This window comes from Ziziphus jujuba, chromosome 11 (assembly GCF_031755915.1).
Source record: "Ziziphus jujuba cultivar Dongzao chromosome 11, ASM3175591v1".
NCBI classification, from domain to species: Eukaryota; Viridiplantae; Streptophyta; class Magnoliopsida; order Rosales; family Rhamnaceae; genus Ziziphus; species Ziziphus jujuba.
The window spans coordinates 8,239,998-8,254,836 of record NC_083389.1 but is presented as its reverse complement, the minus strand read 5'-3'; the positions used below and the strand labels follow the sequence as shown (position 1 = coordinate 8,254,836).

The following is a 14,839-nucleotide window of genomic DNA, read 5'->3' as shown; positions in this document are numbered from 1 at the left end:
CATTTTCATATATTTATTTTTTTAAAAAAAGGTTGGTACCAGTCATTTGATTTGAATCAAATTGCATTAACATTTTCAAAATATATTAAAAATGTAGAATTTTAGAAATAAAAACTTAAATTTTATATAATATTTTTTAATATAAAATTTGATATAATTTAATATAAATTAAAACTATTAAATTTTATTAGTTAAAAATAAAAAATAATTTAAATTGTAATAAATTTTAAAATTAATGATTTAAAATAGCGTGTTGAAAAATAAAAAATTTAAATAATTAAAATTTTAAAATTAAAAATATTAAAATGTAATTAACCTATATTAAAACTAAATTTTGTTTATGTATATATTTTGAATATTTTATTAAAATATAGAAATGTTATCTATAAATTCTATAAATGCATGGATGTTGATGTAATTTTGGCTTTTGTATTCGATACTTATCCATAACCCATCGGTCCAAACGAGAAAGTCGAAGATACACGGGCCGTGATCGCTTCAAGTCTTTGCAAACACTGAACCAGGAAGACGATTTTCACTTACTTGCAGATTGAGTCATTCGGCACGAGTTACAACCCGCCAAATCCACCAAAGGCCCAAAGCCTGCCACGTGCTGTGTCATTTTAAACCTCGTTTATATATCAAATGGAAGATGAAATAAGGAGGGAAAAACATAAGAAAGTGGCGGTAAGCCGCAAAAGCTGAAAATTTTCCCCAAACTCTTTCTATCTATACCATATCCGCGTTCCATGCTTCGCAATATCGAAGAAATCAAAAAATATATATATATATATATATATTTTTTTTTTTTCCCTTTTTCGTTCCTCTTAATCGTTCTATTCTGATTGAGCAGCAGAGGATCTAAAGGTATGCTTCCCAGGCAAGTTTCAATATGACAGAGTTTTTATAGTATCTCTTTTTGGTTTCTGATCTTTCTCATTGTCGAGGAAATTTGATTTAGTGCAGTTTTGTAGCTTGAGGATTCTTAGCAGAAGTCATATAGATTTTTATATGTATCGTTGAGGATGAGTGAATTTCTCTTAAATTTAGCTCGACTTGTAATCGCAGCAAACTTGTGCTTCCGAGATTCGATTCAGATCCAATGGAATATTCAAGCAGAATGATTGAATTTGCTTTTTTTATTTTTTATTTTTTTGGTCTCTTTGGCGAGGCAATCGGAGTTACTGCAGGTTCGTTGGTTGATAATTCTTTCACTTTAGTCGTACAGAATGAGTATAAATGGTGCTGTTCTCGAATTCGGCTCACTTCGATCGTATCTATTTCTGATTCCGTGGTTTACTTTGCAGTTCTAGTGAAATATTCGCGTAGATTGTCGGAATCTGTATGCAGGTTATTTTGTTGATGGTTCTTAGCTTGAGTCGTATAGAAAGTGTATTCCTCTTTCATCTATCTCACTTTTAATCGCAGCTATTTCTGCTTCCATGGTTCAATATTCAGTTTGTAATTTACTTTTTCGCCATTGATTTTTCAACTTGACGAGGCAATCGGAGTTACTGCAGGTTTTTGGTTGATGTTCCTTAGTTTGAATCATATAGAAAGAGTAGATGTGTTGTTGCTCTTACATTTAGTTCATTTCCATCGCAACTATTTATGCTTCCGTCTCTTATCTCAAAGTCATATAGAAAAAGAGTAGGACCGTAGGAGTTTACTGTTGTTTCACGTTATTAGCCTGAGAATATTGGAAAATAGTATAATTGTGCTGCTTGCTCTTGCATTTAGCTAGACTTATAATCACAGCTCTTTGTGTTTCCTCGGTTCTACATTCTATTCGACTGTCATTTATTTTAGGAATTGTCAGTTTGGATGTTGTCAAAATAGAAAAGGATTGGAACTGATTTTGAGATGCAGGCATCGATGCAAGTGATTTCTAAGTAGTTCTCACTCTGTTTGGATCGGTTCAAAACTCCTGTCTTTGTCCACGCTTTTTATTTTTTTTTATTTTTTATATCAGTCATGCTGCGTTAGCACTACACATGCTTGGATAGAGGTGTATATGCCATTAGATTAACTGAATGATGCGCTTTCTAGATAATATGGTATTGTCAGAAGAATGCATGATTGGTTTGAACACATTGTCTTTGCTCCTGTTTGTTCTTGGATCTCTTTCTACATGCTTTGTGGATTTGTGTATCTGCTAGAGAAACTAGTAACTCTTTGCAGTTGGAAGATATATCTTGGTCAAATTAGCTGATTTTTGATTGAATTGCTCAAATTTGAGCATGGAACTACTGCGAACTTGTTAATCATGTAAAATATACATGCCCACTCAGATCATGGGAACCTACAACTCAACTGGATCTTTTTTTTTTTTTTGGGCTTTTCTGCTATTATTGTTTTTCCTCTTTTGATTGGACCAGGTTACAACAGCTGAATACCCACCTCTTAATGCATGTCCTACGCTTGCTCTTTGCACATGTTTGGTAAAATTTGTGTTCTGGTGTCATCACTGTGAGTGCACAATCTTCTACTCATCTTTCCTTTCCTTATTTCTTGTCAACTTGCTGGCTGGAAAATGTAGTCGGGCTATTAAAGGACGTGGTGCCCTTGTTTTTTGATCAAATCCCCTCACACAGACAAACCCTGCAAATAGTTTTCAGAAAATTTTAATCAGTGTGTTTCTCAAGATAGTTTATGCCATGAGCCGAGGTGGAAAAAAAAATAATAATAATTTGATGCACGTTTCAATGGTTTAGCTATTTGGGAACCTTTACTGACCCAACTCCAACCATGTTTGAGAAGTGTAATGTGTGAAAGTTATCCTTCTGTTTATGGTTTCTCCTTTCTAAGAAGATTATTGTCCTAGTGAACGGGTGCTTGGTGCTCCTAAATGATAGAAAGAATATTATTTACTAGAACCTTTCCCTTTTTTTTTTTTTTTTTTTTTTTTGGGGCACTCAAGGAAATTTAGGAAATGTTTTTGTACACCTGCTTGCATGAGCTGTCAGTTATTACTTAAAAGTTATTCTCACACTTTTGTCAATCTCTTAATGATGGGATGGTGATAGATTTAGTGGAATATATTCTGAGGTTGAGGAGTGTATAAGTACATTGTCTTGTGCAGTTATATGATCGTTCAGTGTGGTTCATGTCATTAACAAACTTTTGGCTATACCATTTTTAATTTTTGGTTAACTGTTCCAAATATATAGGGATGCTTACACAGTTGTGGGATCTTGTACTACAGCCATGTTTGGTTATTGAAAGTGTTTGCCCTGGCATTACAAATGCCGTTCAATTATGGGTTTGGTATATTTAAGTTATTAACTTGCTGGAGCAATTATCATGTTTCAGTCTACCCATGGGTAAAATAACTAATTAGTTACTCAATCCAACATGAGTGATCTGAGAAAATAATTGGTTAGGTGAAAATCATGTTATGTTATATATGCCCCTTTCTTTGTTTTTGTTTTGTTTGAGTCACAATATTTTTGAGGCTTATTGAATTAGAAAAAGTTTATTCGATGAGATGTAATTAATCTTGAATTTATAAACTATCTTATATTATCTTAAGTATTGCTTAACTTCTGTTCTTTTTTTTTTTTTTTAAATTTTTTATTTTATTATTATTTCTTCTTTATCCTTGTTTGTCTCTGTAGTTTGGGATGGCTATCCTAAATGCTAAACAAAGCTCTCTGGCTGATATCACTTCTTGGGATGGATGAAATTCTGTTTCTCTAATTTTCTTAAGGATAGCTGACAAGAAGTTTATGGATATACTGTACTTATCCCTAGCTGAAAAGTAGAACAGTGGAAAATAATCATATTAAAACAGCAAAATGATGGGAGATAAAGAATTGATATTTATACTTGCCTTTCCAAAAGCAATGTTGAATCCCTTGTGTTGACAACCCTAGCAAGAAGAAGCATATCAAGTATCAAGAATGCAATTTCTTATCCTGTCATTAAAATTTATAAAACCATTATATATTAGCAGCTTTACCCTTAAATATTGTTGGTATAGAGGTTCCAAAGTACACAGTTCGCCTGTGGAGGTTCCATATCCAAGCCCTAGGCACATCAATTGGGTTAAGACTGGAAGCATGGTCTGCAAATACCTGCATGGAATAATATTTGTAATCAGTACCACCTGAAATTAAAACATATGCCCTGACGGAGAGGCTCATATCCAGCTAATTAGATCTAGGAAAGTAGGAATAGGCCATAAAAGCCTACAACAGGAGAGAAATAGATTCTAAAGCCCATAAACGCCTATAAAAGGAAAGGGAAATCAAATTATTAATCCCAATATTTGATTTGGCATAATCTAGGTGAAGTTGGGTTGGTTGGGCTTTAGAATCATATTTTTGCATGATTTACATTCTAAGTGCCACCTTTATCTCACCTCATTAACTTGGAAGTAGGTACCATTAAGTGGGAAGCTTCCCCTCATTGCTGTTCTACATGGTATCTGTTCATAACATGTTTTGGAAATTGGTTAACATACACAATTACTTGGTTTGGTATATATAATGTTCATATAAAATTCAGTCACTATGGTCATTTCTGTCTGATAGCTCTTGCTTTTATTATCCAGTAGAAGTAGTAAAATAGTAATGGATGGGCGTTTAAAAACTTTTGAAGCATAAATAACCATACCAAAAGTGTCCCTCTGACCGTTTGGGAATTTGCTTCCCGTACACTGTTGCATGAGAAACATTCCTTCTCATTACACAATCTCCCAAAATCTTGTGAACAACATGTTTTCTCAGGTGGTTGAATTGAGTTTACCGTTTCACCTGACATGGACACAAATCCAGAACTTAGGGAAATTGATTAGCGAACACACTGAATTAGGAAGCTTATTAAAATTCTTTTGTTGCTGTCCAAAGTAGAGATATTATTATTATCTGCTAACCTGGTGTCCATATAGCCAAAAGGTATGAGGATGGATCATCAAGTTCTCTCTTCTCCATCTTTAACTGTTAAGGAAGCCAACCTCATGAGAAATCAAATTGGATGGAAAAAAAAGTATTTCCTTGGTAAGTATGGGTGTATAACTAACCATTTCCAGAAGGGGGTGTGAGTCTGGAAGTTCATAGCTGCATAATGAAGAACAATATTAGAAAAATATGCAATTTTGGTTCATTGTTCAATATGATCTGTTGATACTTTCTTTATACTACTTTCATGAGTTTGAATTTTGGTTTCCAGTTGTGCTTGGCTTATAAGATCCATATTTTGATTAGTAGAATCTAATTTTCCCTCGGCTTACTTGAACAAAAATCAGGAATAATACAGACATGCAAGAGTTAGAATAGTTTCTTGATTAATCAAAGGGAAGGGTGTATCACTTACACTAGGTGCTCTGTACGTAGGCGGCTCACATTCTTAAGCTTAGGCATAGGAATCGATGCAGCTTCTGTTGTTAGAGCAACCAAGGCCTTTGACATATCACCTTCTTGAAGTTCCATATTTTCTTGCATATAATTCTGTAAATTCTGAGTGAACTCTTCAATATTAAGTTTGATTGTCGGAATTGCATCAGGATCTTCATAGAAAGCATCCTCAATATCCTCTGACATTTGTGTGCACTCTGGCTCTGGAGTTGCTGGTTCTTCAATTATAGGTTCACAGTTCCGGTTTCCAGCTATTACTTGTACTTTCTGGCAAGCATCTAGTTGCTGGTTTTCTTCCAATTGGTTGTTTTCCTGAAGGAGGGGCAACGATGTTCCATTGTTCACTGTAGGGTTTACATGGCTTCCTTTCTCAGTTGCACTTATTATGCTTTTCTCCTCTGGCCCTGGCAGAGCAAGTCTTGCACTGCATGGAAAATGTTTTGTTAAGAACTCAATTTGAAGAATGTATCATGTACCTGGGTACCATGAGGATAGTTAATTGAAAGTTTGAATAGTAGGCTGTTTACGGTTTTCAAATGCAAAGTTTTCAGTTAAAAATTGGCCTTTAGATTACTTAGACTGATTTCAAGAACCTTTCTGAATGTTATTAATTTTACAAGCCCACCACATTTTGATAATTAAGCTGACTGTAGGATCATTCTCGTATAAATTAGGCTGAACATTTAAAGGGCTTCTATAAAAATAAATAATGGATAATGCATGAATTTGTCCCTTTTCTTTATTAGAAGCACACTTACAGAAACAATCAATGCATGGAAACAACAGTATCAGACAAAATGGCATGCAAACCTTGCAAATGCACTGGCGAAGTGTCTACATTCTCCTCTCATTGGACATGCATTGCAATTCGGCTTGCTTTTGGTGCAAAACACCTGCATTGAAGAATATTATTTCATTCATTCTTAGTTCATGACATTGAAGAAAAATCCACTTCTCATATAAACTAGTACAACATACCTTTCCAAATGTTATCATCTGGTAATGCAGCTCATACCTGTTAGAAGAAATTTAAATGGTTTCATCCATCAGTTTACTATTTTGCTTTGTTTGCTTAAATCATGCATGGATACAAGCTTCTATTAATGTTCCAAGTTAAAGTGAAATGTTGCCCTTACAATGTTCTTTGATCAAGCTTGCATAATCGAGGCCAAAGATACTTTTGAATGGATTCCAACACTGGATACCTATGAGACAATCAAAATAAATTGCACTTGTTTTAGGTGTATAAACATTTGAGAAGCCAAAGTATTGATGTTCATGATACTCACAGTTCAAGAAGATGCAACTGTAGTGACTCTGGCAGTGGTTGAAGGGGTACCCATCCTAGTCGTACCGCTATTCGTCCAACATTTGTGTCCACCTATCAAAGATGCAGCTATAAAGGATGAGATTTTTTCCATTATCCAGGATAATCATACTTCTACTTGTCAACCTTTTTTTTCTTTCTTTTTTTTTTTTTTTTTTTTTTTTTTTTTTTTGATGAATACTAATATTATCAACTTACTGGAAAAGCAAGATGGTGAAGTGTTAGAAGTCGCACACATTCTACGCTTTTCAACCCCAATCCTCTTATGCTGAGCAGATACTCCCTAGAAGTGCAATGGAGCCAAAGTTTGGTATGCAAACCAAAGAAGTGAAGCATAATGCATATTCAATACATTATATTCTAGCAATGCTAGCATGCCATGTTTATACAAAATGTTAGAATCATAGTTTCCAATTTATTTTAGGTTCCTATTATTGTTAATTGAGTTGGATCTGTTCTGGGTGCTTACTTTGCTTGGTCGGGTGGCACGTTCCTCAACCATTCAAGATCAATGCTTCCATGTTCTCTAACCAGCCGATTAAGAAAATCCTGTATGAGTTTATAATCATGATTAACCAATTTAAAGGGATCTCTGTCTAGTAAGTGGACAAACTAACTCAAGCATTATGTGAATGTTATATATTTACCTTGATACGCTGACCAAGCATGTTATTCATCCCGCGTTCTTTGATAGTGTCGGCAATTTCATGAACATCTGCACATCTTACAGCTTCCCAATCCAAGGAGTCCATTGTGTTTGGTGTTCTTTCTCTTCTTCCATTAGATTCTGCCTTTTCTCTTAATTTGTCCCAATTGATCTCATTCTTTTTCTCCTTTTGAACCCTTTTATTCTTTGATTTTGAAGTTAAAGCATTCATCTCAGTGAACTCCTTACTTGATGAATGGCCATGCTCATTTGAATCTTGTTCTGCATTATTTAGTGTAATGTCTGTAATTTCTTCATGCCTGCTTTCCGTTTGAGCAGTTATAGTATTGTCTCCTTGAGTGTTTTTGAATGATTCACCGGAACATATTGGTGCTTCCTGAGCATGCATGGTTGGCTTATTTATATCATTTGGACTAGCAGATTCCACTGTTAGTGTACTTTGTCCGCTCATACTTGTTTCATCTTTATTCTTGTAAACATTAGAAGATTGGGTTTCTTCAAATATCTCAAAGCAATCAACTGCTGATACTCCTGAATTGGTGGTCAGAGGCAAACAGTAGTTACTAGAAGCATTCGTGGATGCTTCTAAAGAAGTTTGAAGACCATCTTTATCCTTACTTTGCTTTTGATTCTCATGCTTTATACCTTTGGGTTGGTGATATTCATACCCTGCATGAACATAAACTTCATGTAGCATGGTAGATTCAGCATTCCGTAGAAGTTCCATAAATGAAATGGAGTTATCCAATCTTTCATGTTTAGATTTGTTTGGCAGATCCTCTGTTTCTGAGTTGCTTTCTGAGCAAAATCCTCCTTTATCACTGGTTTGAGAGATAGAAGAATCCACAGAATTTTGAGGTGAAACTGCATCATTTTTTGCAGCATCTCTACCCATGTAACATTCTGCCACTGTTCTGAAAATTTGATTGGTTGACGTTTTCACTGATTGATTATGGTACACCTCTAGAACACTTGCAGATGAATTGGATAATTTGCATTCTGATTCATTTGTTGAGCTAAAAGCCCCTTTGTTGCTTCCAAAATATTCTATGCTGTTGGCTCCTTTTACTTCATTATGCTCAGTGTCTTGGAGGTTTGGAATCTCATTTATAAACTCTACTGGTTCATCTTGATCTACTGCCACGCATGCTTTGTCATTATTCCTTGGCTTGACGGGAAAATGTGCAGCAAGTGACATAAATGCAGAGCTGCAAAAAATGTACAGAGATTTGATATTTGAAAAATTCTCGTTTGAACTGTCTAATTGACATTAATTGTTCTAATGATTATCTTAGTAAATATATTTCACCTTGAAAGATGGTCGGAGACATTTTGTGTGAGGAAAACTCCAACCACTGAATCCACAACAGATCCCTTCCATTGAGAGAAACGCCTATCTCCTGTGGAAAGTGCATACTGTTAGGCGATAAAAAATACAACTTAATATAAAGATAGATGTATTTCTATAACGTAACACAAGTACCCCTGGCCTGAAGCATTATTGGAGTGTTTTTTACTAAATTTGGATCAAAATGCTATTAGTTTACCTTTTCAATTGCTTTGCTTGCTTGTTTACTGTTAAATTACATGAGGGGAAATGTAAACCTAGTTTGATTGCTTTCTATTGCCAGGGTATTGGAATTTTATAAGTACCTTGCCCTGCTTTTTGTCATCAGTTCAATTTGTGGAGCAGCTCTTATACTTTCATTTGTTAGTTTTATCTTTCAAGAGATTCTTAATATTTTTTAGGTTTGGTTTCTAGGTTATTTACTGGGCCTGATTCAGTATTGATCAATTTTGAAGAATTGTTGATACTGGATAGGCACGAATATGCAACACTTTTTGAGCTTTCAGGTGCTCAAAATTCTCTCTCCCCAACCTCTCTATGCAATGAGGATGTTGGCAGGATTATTGAAATTCTTGGTTTGTTTATCAAAAATCATGAAATGTAGAAATTCTTAATTTTATTAAAAGTAGCATCCTGTAGTTAGTTGACCAAAATATCCTGAAAAATTTTGTATTTACTTTTCTTTCCAAACATATTCTAATGATGATGAGTAGAAATTCTTGTACCTTGCACAAGATGCATTCTTGCAATAAAAGAGTCAGCTCGTCCACGAAACACTCTTCGCTCTTCTTCCCACCATTTTACCTTATCTTCATCAGTTCCATCAATGCCTTCGCTGTTTATATTTTCCAGCAGAAGTTTCCATACTCTATTAGTTTCTTCATCAAGGTCTACTTTAGGTCGTGGGCGGCGTTTCTTTGTAGGATCAAATGAAACAAGAGGGCCATCTCTTCTGTAAAGAACAAGTGCATTTTGTTCTTCATTTTTTGCAGTACAAGGGGTAACTGTATTCTGCTCTTGATATGCAAATTCGCTGCTTTCTCTGTTGATGTCTAAACATTTTAGTTGCTCAATAATTGCACCAATAGTCAATGGTTTCATTGTTGTTTCTATAGGAGTGCCTGCAGTAAATAGGCAAGGAAATCACAAAACTGCTTGGCAAATTTGGTACACTGAAAGTATTAATAATTGGTGTTGCAGATAGCAGACAACTCTTGGTTGACGTACCTGATGATTTGGAAAAGGATTGCTGGTCCCCATAGAATGCAAGATTTTGGACTGCAAGAGAGTTTCTCTTCTTTGACCCTTTTTTTCTTGTGAGTGTTGAACACACGTCTGAAACTAGGGTATCAATGCATGTGTGAGGCCTATGAACGTTCCCAGCTCTTTGTTCATCACTGTGATCTGCTTTCATGGATAGTGAAGCCAAGTCACGGACCCTTTTAGCACCTCTAGACCTTTTCTTTGTTGTCCTCTCCTTCTGACTTAAAGCCACAATACATTCCAAAGTATGCAGCTTATCCTGAAGGCCTTCTCTCGATTCTCCAAATGCAGCTGAAACTTTATTGCTGTCACAATGCGGGCCGGAAGTCTGGTATCTGGTTTCTGATTTATTAGGATTAGCTTCGGCATCCTTTTGAGAATTTTCTCTATCTTTTGTTGCTGTTATGCAACATGTTATGCTTGATGTGCTGTAAATCTGCCCCTTCTCACTTCTTTTTTTCTTGTAAATATTCGGAAAGTGCATCCAAGACATTTGGTATGCTTGTAAAGTATTATAGTGAACCCCTGCTAAATTTCTGCTGCTGGTATCTGCTTGCTTGACAGCAAGATAATATTTTCGCTTGGCTCTATTTGCTTTTTCTTTTTCTTCTCTCAGATTTATGGTGGTGCTGCAGTTTGAGTCATTTGAACTTCTTGGGTGTGATTGAGTACCACAGTCCAGCATAACTTCTACTGTGTTTTCTTGTTGGGTATGGTCAGTTACCTGGACATCTGCATCTTCTTTTCGGAAATCAACATTCAGTTTTGCCTGCGTAGAGTCAGTTTTGGTAGAAAATGACATGAAACTTTTCAGCATTTGATGTGTAGAACAGCTGAGATCACAGGCAATGCCAGCTTGTGTGTTTCCTACCGTCACTTCTAATCCATTGCCAAACGGCACAGTTGATTTTGATTGAACTCCATTGCTGCTAAACTGATGTACGTATGATTCTGAATCTAAGCTTGGAGATTTATTGGAGGAATTTACTTCTTTCGGTTCTTCTGTTTCAAAATTTAAGGTCCTTCTGCATGATTTCTTGGTAGTCTGGTCCGTTCTGAAATCAGAAGTTTGTCCTGCTACAGCTGGTGGTGAAGTTTCTGGAGCTTTGTTTACACCTTTCTTTCTCACGTATTTCCTCTTCTCCGTTGGATTTTCCTTAGAACCAGCAGGCTTTGGGGTCACTGGCTTTGGAGTTCTTTTTGGTTTACCTTCTCTAACCACCTTGGGCCTATGCTTTTTTCTTCTTTGTTTCTTCTGTGGTGTTTTGTTCAGGTCAATCCCGTTATTCTCTTTTAGTGGTGTGGAAACAGCAGCTAGAAAGGAATCTGAAGCAGGCTTTGGGATTTCTTTATCACTATCAATCACAATAATGTCCACCATTGTACTAGCAGCTTCATTCTGCTGCTTCTCTCTTCCCTGGTCACCTCTTTCAGCTACAGGTTCAGAAGCCTGTTTGTTATCTGCTCGTTTGGGCTTATCCGGTGTTACAGGTGCAAACTGTGGGATGCTATTGCTAATGCCTCCACCATATGTAGTTCCAGGCGGCAAATTAAGATCATAGGAATGCTGATGACCAAATGAGAATTGAGCTGTAAAACATTTAGTTTATACAGATCAGCAACATCGAATTGAAACATTTTTCAAAACTTTGCATAGAAATTGCAAGAAAGCTAGTTCTTCCCTAGAGTAAAACAATAGTTTGTGAAGAAACAGGTTTTCATTCATCTTTAATTTTCTAATTTGTTATTAATAAATTGAGCGAGTTTAATCAAAATCATTTCCAAGAACTGAAAAGTAGAGACAAATACTTTGATCATTCATGAATTGCATGGGAATTAAGAGAATGAATATCTACACAACTTCAGCTGTTTATAATTGTAGCTTTCCATCCCATCGACTGTTCTGAACTTTTCTCTAGTGAATGGTGTGTATGTCAATTATAAAGCAAGCTTTGTAATTGTCAGACTTACGTTCAAGAGGAATATCGTGGCTTTTGAGCGACTGGGTCTCGTGACTCTCGATCTGTGAATTTGCAGAAGAAAATAAACGGCGAGTTTCTGCTGCGCCGTCGTTTGCCATTTGCGCTGTATTATTACCCAAAGTAACGGTCGCGGCGTTTGCAAGAGCCAATAGGCCAGTGAAAGACATTCTGGTCATGCCATCAAAGGAAATTTCTCTGCAAATTTCCACATTGTTTCCGGTCCCCCAGTTGTTGACATTCGTGTTGTAGACCGTAGGATTTTGGGAGTGAAAATGCTCTCCCTTCTCTGACAGAGTAGCAATTTCTTCTTGTGTTTGGAGTCTTGGACCATTTGAACAGATCGGCTCTGGTATTTGGGGGAAGGGCTTTAAAGGGGTCATCGGAATCCAGGAACTCTCCATTTCTGACTTATTTTTCCTCGGCTGTTCCATATCCATTTCTCAGCCCTTTTGTGAGAGAACTGTAAAGAAAGATTTGTCAAAATATTTTGGCCCCTTGGTCTCCAACCCCTTTCATGCAAAAAAAATAAATAATAATAATAATAATAAATAAATAAATCTGTCTGGCTTTACTTTCACTATGATGGGCTTTTCTCATGGAAAATAGGTTTTTGCGTGTTTATCGGCTACCCATTGGCAGTTCTTCATCACTCTGAAGACCCATTTCAGGAAATTGTCCTGCCGAAAAGAGAAACGTGAAGAGCGCTGAGAGAAATTTAGAGGTAACAAAGTAACTGAAGGAACAGCAGAGCAGCAAAAGAGGCTAAAAACACAGACAGCGTGGAAAAAGCTATGAGCAGAAGGGGACATTAATGAAACCAGTTCATCCACGTTCAAGAATATCATGAACAAAAAAGGCATCTTTTGAAACAGATAGATCGCTCAAACAAGAACGTAGCTGCACTCATATGGTAAACAGTGAAAAGCTCTGTGAATAGAAGGATCAAACAGATAGGACTACGGTTTAATTTCATTCATTTAAGGATCCCTGAAGTTTCGGTTTTATCGGTGAAAATCATGGCGAAAACAGCAAAAACAGAAAGTCCTAGAGATACTCAGTAATTTTCTCTGGTAATGCCACTTAATTTTTCTACTTTTGCTGTACAAATAAATTCCAAATGCTGGAATATAGAATTTCACATATAATAATTAGAAAAATTCTTAGGTAATACAGTACCGAAAGTTTACCGGATAAGTACAAGTCAATGCCGGAGATCTCATTCAGTCACTCTTGAGGTTGAGAAGGTGGGTAGGAGAAGACGGAGAACATAAAAACAGTCTTTTTCGCAGAAAATGAGAAGAAATTGAAAAAGAAGCCAAAACATAAAAAGAGTGCTATTTATTAATATTCTAATAGCTCTTTGAGCCGGTAACTTATTTTCCGGTGAACAACTCATTTAATATTAAACATATATAGTTTTGCAAAAAACGCGCCAAATTAATATTTTACCGTGAGCGTTTAACATCAAATATTAAAATAAAATAAAATTTATATTTTATCTTATGTTAAATATTTATTTTTTATTTTTTTAATTTTTACATCCATGTATATATTTTATGGAGGAGAAACGTTAACACTAAATACTGTTTTCATTTCTTTAAATGAATTATTTTTCTTTTTTATTCTATTTATTTATCCTAATTTATATATAGAAAAATATTTATCATACTGTAATCGATATTTATATATTAATTATTAACTAACATTTTTATATTTTACTATAAAAGTTAATTTTTTAAAAAATTAAAACCAATTTAAATATAACTAATTATTAATACATAAATAAAAATTTATTGATAATATTTAATATTTATCCACGATGAAAAACAATAATAGTCGTTCAAGAGCAACGACCCAAAAAAAAAAAAAGAAAGGCACAATGCAGGCACAGGTACTGTCTGGGTAGTGAAATTTGTGTGCAGGGCTATATCCGTAAAAGTGCAATCCCTGAAGACCACGCCGTGTCAAGCGTCGAAGCAGGATTCATACACGTGATCCAACTGAAATTCAAGGATGCTTACGTGGCGATTCCACCTTGACGTTTGGCACGTGAGAGCCTGTCAAAAAGTCAAATTGACTTGTAAACGGCGACGTCTAGTTCGTTAGGGTTGGCGATCCGCTCGAGACGTTGGTGTTTCATTTATTTAGTCGTTGTTTGTCCATCGTTAAGTTCCAAGTCTTTGACGGAGCTGCATTATCGTTAAGAAATAAAAGTAAACATATTTGAGGAAGCATCAGTTATGGCGTTAGTGGTCCCCTCTCAGGCGGTACAAAGTTGCACGCTTTTCTAATTGGAAGTTAATTGGATATGGTGCGTACGGCGTCAGCAATTTATGATTCTCATCAGACGATGGCGGGGCTGTTCTTTGTCTATCAACGAATGCTCAACCCTAACGGGACCACATACCTTTTCATCGCAGTATGAAATAAAATATATCTATAATACCATCTTTCGTTCGGAATAAAATATTTCTAATGATATTTATTTTCTATTTAATTTTAATATGATTAATATTTTTATTATTTTTATTTGTGCAAAAATTTGACCGCTCCAATATTTTTGGAAGATTTTATTTCTAACTCATTAGATAATTTTATATAAATTTTTAAATTAAAAATAAATAATATTATGATTAAAAATGTGTATTTTTTTAACGCTTTTTATTGTTGTGTCGGAAACGTTCCAACAATTATTATCTCTTACTTTTATGCATTTTTTTTTTTTGAATGTCTTGCTTTTATGCTTGTGAATAGCTTCTTTTCCTATCATCCTAATTCTATTAATTAAAATGACTATTGGCTTTTTCAATATTAGTTTTTCTTTCTTTAAAATATTTTTGTGGCTTATACTAATGATCAAATTTCTATAACATTGTAATAAATTTTAAATATGGG

The 14,839-nt window shown here is 35.2% G+C and overlaps 1 protein-coding gene and 1 long non-coding RNA gene across 4 annotated transcripts; one reads left to right on the top strand and one right to left on the bottom strand.

The window, feature by feature from the left end:
- Positions 1-409: 409 nt before the first annotated feature.
- Positions 410-2,519, top strand: LOC125419440 (uncharacterized). The gene is made up of 2 exons (XR_007238395.2): positions 410-1,190; positions 1,308-2,519. It is a non-coding gene; the product is annotated as an uncharacterized LOC125419440 (long non-coding RNA).
- On the bottom strand, positions 2,194-13,317 carry LOC107432145 (DNA glycosylase/AP lyase ROS1). Of its 3 annotated transcripts, none has more exons than XM_025079554.3 (21): positions 13,121-13,317; positions 12,517-12,621; positions 11,934-12,404; positions 9,927-11,552; positions 9,425-9,820; positions 8,661-8,751; positions 7,332-8,559; positions 7,154-7,233; positions 6,883-6,967; positions 6,647-6,738; positions 6,494-6,562; positions 6,336-6,372; positions 6,168-6,250; positions 5,317-5,781; positions 5,024-5,060; positions 4,877-4,940; positions 4,618-4,757; positions 4,364-4,429; positions 3,962-4,076; positions 3,833-3,871; positions 2,194-2,601 (listed from the first exon to the last, which is right to left on the bottom strand). In XM_025079554.3, exons 3-21 carry the CDS (start codon positions 12,379-12,381, stop codon positions 2,486-2,488), a joined length of 5,277 nt encoding a protein of 1,758 aa, XP_024935322.3. In that variant the 5' UTR covers positions 12,382-12,404; positions 12,517-12,621; positions 13,121-13,317; the 3' UTR covers positions 2,194-2,485. The 3 variants fall into 3 exon arrangements, with proteins under 3 accessions (XP_024935322.3, XP_015898699.3, XP_024935323.3); XM_016043213.4 differs by having other exon boundaries at positions 13,132-13,317; XM_025079555.3 differs by lacking the exon at positions 12,517-12,621 and having other exon boundaries at positions 13,132-13,317.
- Between the last annotated feature and the right edge of the window lie 1,522 nt (positions 13,318-14,839).

Coding starts and splice junctions, on each gene's coding strand:
- LOC107432145 (XM_025079554.3), bottom strand. CDS start 12,381: ATGGATATGGAACAGCCGAGGAAAAATAAGTCAGAAATGGAGAGTTCC. Junction 7,234..7,331: donor TGCTTGGTCAGCGTATCAAG/GTAAATATATAA, acceptor AAACTCATACAG/GATTTTCTTAATCGGCTGGT. Junction 2,602..3,832: donor TCAACATTGCTTTTGGAAAG/GCAAGTATAAAT, acceptor AACTATTTGCAG/GGTTTGTCTGTGTGAGGGGA.